The sequence below is a fragment of the Triticum aestivum genome, chromosome 1B (genome assembly GCF_018294505.1).
Source record: "Triticum aestivum cultivar Chinese Spring chromosome 1B, IWGSC CS RefSeq v2.1, whole genome shotgun sequence".
Lineage (NCBI taxonomy): Eukaryota > Viridiplantae > Streptophyta > Magnoliopsida > Poales > Poaceae > Triticum > Triticum aestivum.
The window spans coordinates 552,794,356-552,798,098 of NC_057795.1; the positions used below are offsets into that span (position 1 = coordinate 552,794,356).

Genomic DNA, 3,743 nt, shown 5'->3' on the forward strand with positions numbered 1-3,743 from the left:
GTGTGTAATCCAGCATCATCTAGGAATTTGCACCTTGTGTCTAATCCAGCATCATTAGGGAACTAGCACCTTGTGTGTAATCCACCCTCATTTTGGAAACATGATCTCGAGGTTGACCATACTTCCCTCCTCGCAGGAACTGCATCCTGACATGAAGTTACTTCTTTTTTAGATCAATACTCAGAGAAACCCAGATCCATTTAGTAGAAGCCAGATAAACAGAACCCGGAGAAGTGAATTCAAAAGGAAAAAAATAAAAACAGACTACAAGGTGAGAACACCCACTTCCAAAATCAAGCTAAAAATGAAAGCATTAGGATGATTAAGACTCTTCTTATTACACATCGAAGAACACGAGGCTTAAGAGAAACAGAAACTATAACATATACACATCGAAGAACACGAGGCTAAACGGAAGTAATTGAAAGGGTGTTACTTACCAAAGCTTGTTTTATAGGTTCAGTGCAGCTCCTCTTTAACATGCCACGCTCCTTGAAGATGTCCCCAATATCCCGTATTTGGTCTTCATTGCTCCGCTGCATGTTCGCACTCATGGTTTTAAAATCTCAACATGGCAAGAAAAATATACTACTAGTAATACTCGCGCATCTTGTGGGCAACATTAAAGCACTCGTTTGCCATGTTAGAGCATCTCCAACAGAATCACAATGCACGGCGTGTTAAAAAAGCGTTTATAGTGCTGAGATCGAGAAGTAGAGATAGAGAGTAGAGGATAGTTCTCAGTATAGATAGATAAAAATATATAATTCAACTACTCCTCGTCGTCCGACTCCTCCTCGGTGATGTCCTCCTCCGACGTATCACTGTAGGCGTGAAGATACCAATCATCGTCGGATTCCCAGGGCGACGCTGCTCCTAGCCTCATGTTGAATTGAGCGTCAGCTTTTCGCCTACGCTTGTCCTCCCGATAGGCGACTCACTCCACCCTCCTCTTATCCCTCTCCGCCCTCCTTTGAACGTAGAACTCACACTTGTTGATGATGTCCCGCGGGAAGCGTTGGCGCCACAATGCCATAGCTTCCTCATCCATCTTGGCGATGCCGAGACGGTGCTCCCGCCTCCGGTTGTCGTGACGATCCTTGTCGGTGATAAGCCGCAGCAGAGGTGCGAGCTCCTGCATCTGCTCCCGCGTCGGCACGTTGGGGAAGTTTAATGTTCTCTGAGGCCACCGGAGGCGCCACGCCGTCGCATCGTACACGTGGGCAGCCTCATTGGCGGCGTCGAAACTCCCGAGGCCGAGGCACATCCTGCGGAACCGGATCTCGGTGGAGAAGCCGCCGGTGGGGCGCGCGCGGACGCCGCGGTATCCCCAAGTTTCCCGGCGACGCGGCGGCGGCGAGGTGAGAAAGAGCGGGGAGAGAGTGGTAGCGAGGCATAGAGCGGGGAGAGAGCGGTGGCAAGGCACAGAGCGGTGGGAGGGCGTTGGATTTTATAAAGCGCGTCGGACGCCGCGCGCTACAACTAGCACACGCGCGGCCGTTTTTTCCCACGCGCGCGTGATCCTTTTCTGACGTCTCTGCGATCTCTACTCTCTTCTCTACTGTTATATTTATTTTATATTTAATATTTATCTCTACTTCTCTACTCTCTACTTTTTTCTCTACTTTCTAATAAAAATAGAGTTGGTGATGATGGTGTGCCTACCATCCTGCCATACAGGCCGTCCGATTTATATCTGACATATAGGAAGGAAACAATGGCAATTTTGCAAAAAGATACCCACACCCCTCTCCAAAATTGCAAATAAGGCCTTCCCTCGTTCACCCTTTTCTCCCACGAGATAAACTACTCATACAAATGTATCTTGATGCGTGCAATGCGTGGGCATCTTGCTAGTTCTAAAAAAATTCCATCATTTGCCACACTACTGGTTGCAGATGATAAACCTACCCAAGCACAACGCAATATAGGAGTGATGCACAATTACAAGCTGATATTCTGTTGGACAATGGAGGCTATAACCAATTAATTCTACGGGAACAATAGCACCCAGGAAATTTGAAGGGTAGGTATGAATAAAATTGGAACTGCACATGTACTGCTAAGTGATTCAATACACACATTACCAATCGAGGAGGAGAACGATGGTTGCGGCGGCCTCTGTGAGTCATGATCGGCAACGGGAGTCAGTTAATTTTCCATGACGGTGGTGCTTCTACGCTTGGCCTCGGATACCGGGAAGTAGATCCGAGATCGTGGAAGACGGTGCCGGGGAAGAGGCTCCGTGTACGATGACGATGGTGGACCGGCTCCAGTGTGGCGTACGAGGTCGTCGATGAGGTAGATGTGCTGCGGTGGAAGAGAGCGGTGATGTAGAAGGGGAGGAGCATGGCTGCGGTGCCGTGGAGAAGTCTATTTTGCGGTGGGGATAGAAAATGGGGAGTATTCAGGTGTACTACTGTGGGTGTCGGGGTGGGGTTGGCTTTGGGTAGGGTGAACCTAAAGTTACGAAAATAGCCCCTGACCAAGCGTCATCCGTAGGCCCGTTCCGAAGGCTATGATGGTAACTTCCCACTTCTCGATTCAGGGTCGCGGGAGATTTTCCCGCCGACCTCAAAATTTTGTGACACTGAACTCCCCGTGTGGCGTGTTGGGTGATTCGGCTAAGCAACTAGTAAACTCTACATATTAGTAGGTTTGACCGAATTCAAACTTCCTAAAGTTTGACCAAGTTTATAGAAATATCTAAACATTTACCATAACAAATATGTATGATGTGAAAGTACATTCAATAATGAATCTAATGGTATTTATTTGTTATTGTATATGTTAATATTTTTTGTTATAAACTTTCTGAGAGTTTACAAAACTTGACTTTGACCAATGCTAATACGCGGACTTAAATAAAAACGGAGGGAGTACACATTTGTTTTCTTAGTTTGTAGTGAATTAATCATTTGTTGAAATTTTGAAATAGATATATTAGGCTACTGGCTTCGAATGTAATGGTCTATACAATTCAATAGTTATAATCATTGTCGAATTCCAAGATGTATACGAGGTTATGGTACTTCACAACATGCTCAAACTCACATTATCCCAGTCAAATGAGAATCTAAATGCATTTCATAGTTATTACTTTGTAGGATGCAACAAAACCAACCATAACTCTACATCAGCCATTATAAAAAGCAACATTTTGAACATATCCCAATGTGTGAATGAAACATGCAGAAAGAGCTTGCATAGATGGAGCGAATAGGGCGGGAAAGATTGTATGTATGTGGACGAGAGAGTAGGAGACAAACCTAATGAGACAGAGAGAGAGAGAGAGGGAGAGAGAGGATATTATTTCCTATGATAGTGTCGTACATTCGGTCGATATTATTCTTAGGCAAAGATAGCGACCAGTCTTCTTTCTCCCAACATTTTCTTCTTGCAACCAGCGAACCCATGCAAATCATAGTCAACGTGGTAAATAGTTCCGGTCCATTTTTATTTTTCAATAAGAATGTCCAACACAGCCCAGCACATTGGCGACAGCACTTTATCCTCCGCCTTGGTGCGCTCGCCGCGGCGCCGCCGTCCGGCCCTGTCAACATAGTTTTTTTTCGAAACGGTCCCTATCAACATAGTGACTCGGGAGAGAACTGTAGTTGTGAGTATGACAGCACGGACCCACCAGGTCCACTCCCGAACACAAGCAAGCGCCTCTTTTACTACTCAGATGCACCCCTCGTTTTTTACTCCAATCCACCCTGCTGATATCCGGGATCCACATC

General features: G+C 46.1%; 1 protein-coding gene across 1 annotated transcript; it reads right to left on the minus strand.

Annotated features, from left to right (window-relative positions):
* Positions 1-937: 937 nt before the first annotated feature.
* LOC123094753 (uncharacterized) lies at positions 938-1,267 on the minus strand. The gene has a single exon (XM_044516680.1). The coding sequence runs from the start codon at positions 1,265-1,267 to the stop codon at positions 938-940; it is 330 nt and encodes a 109-aa protein (XP_044372615.1).
* Positions 1,268-3,743: the final 2,476 nt, after the last annotated feature.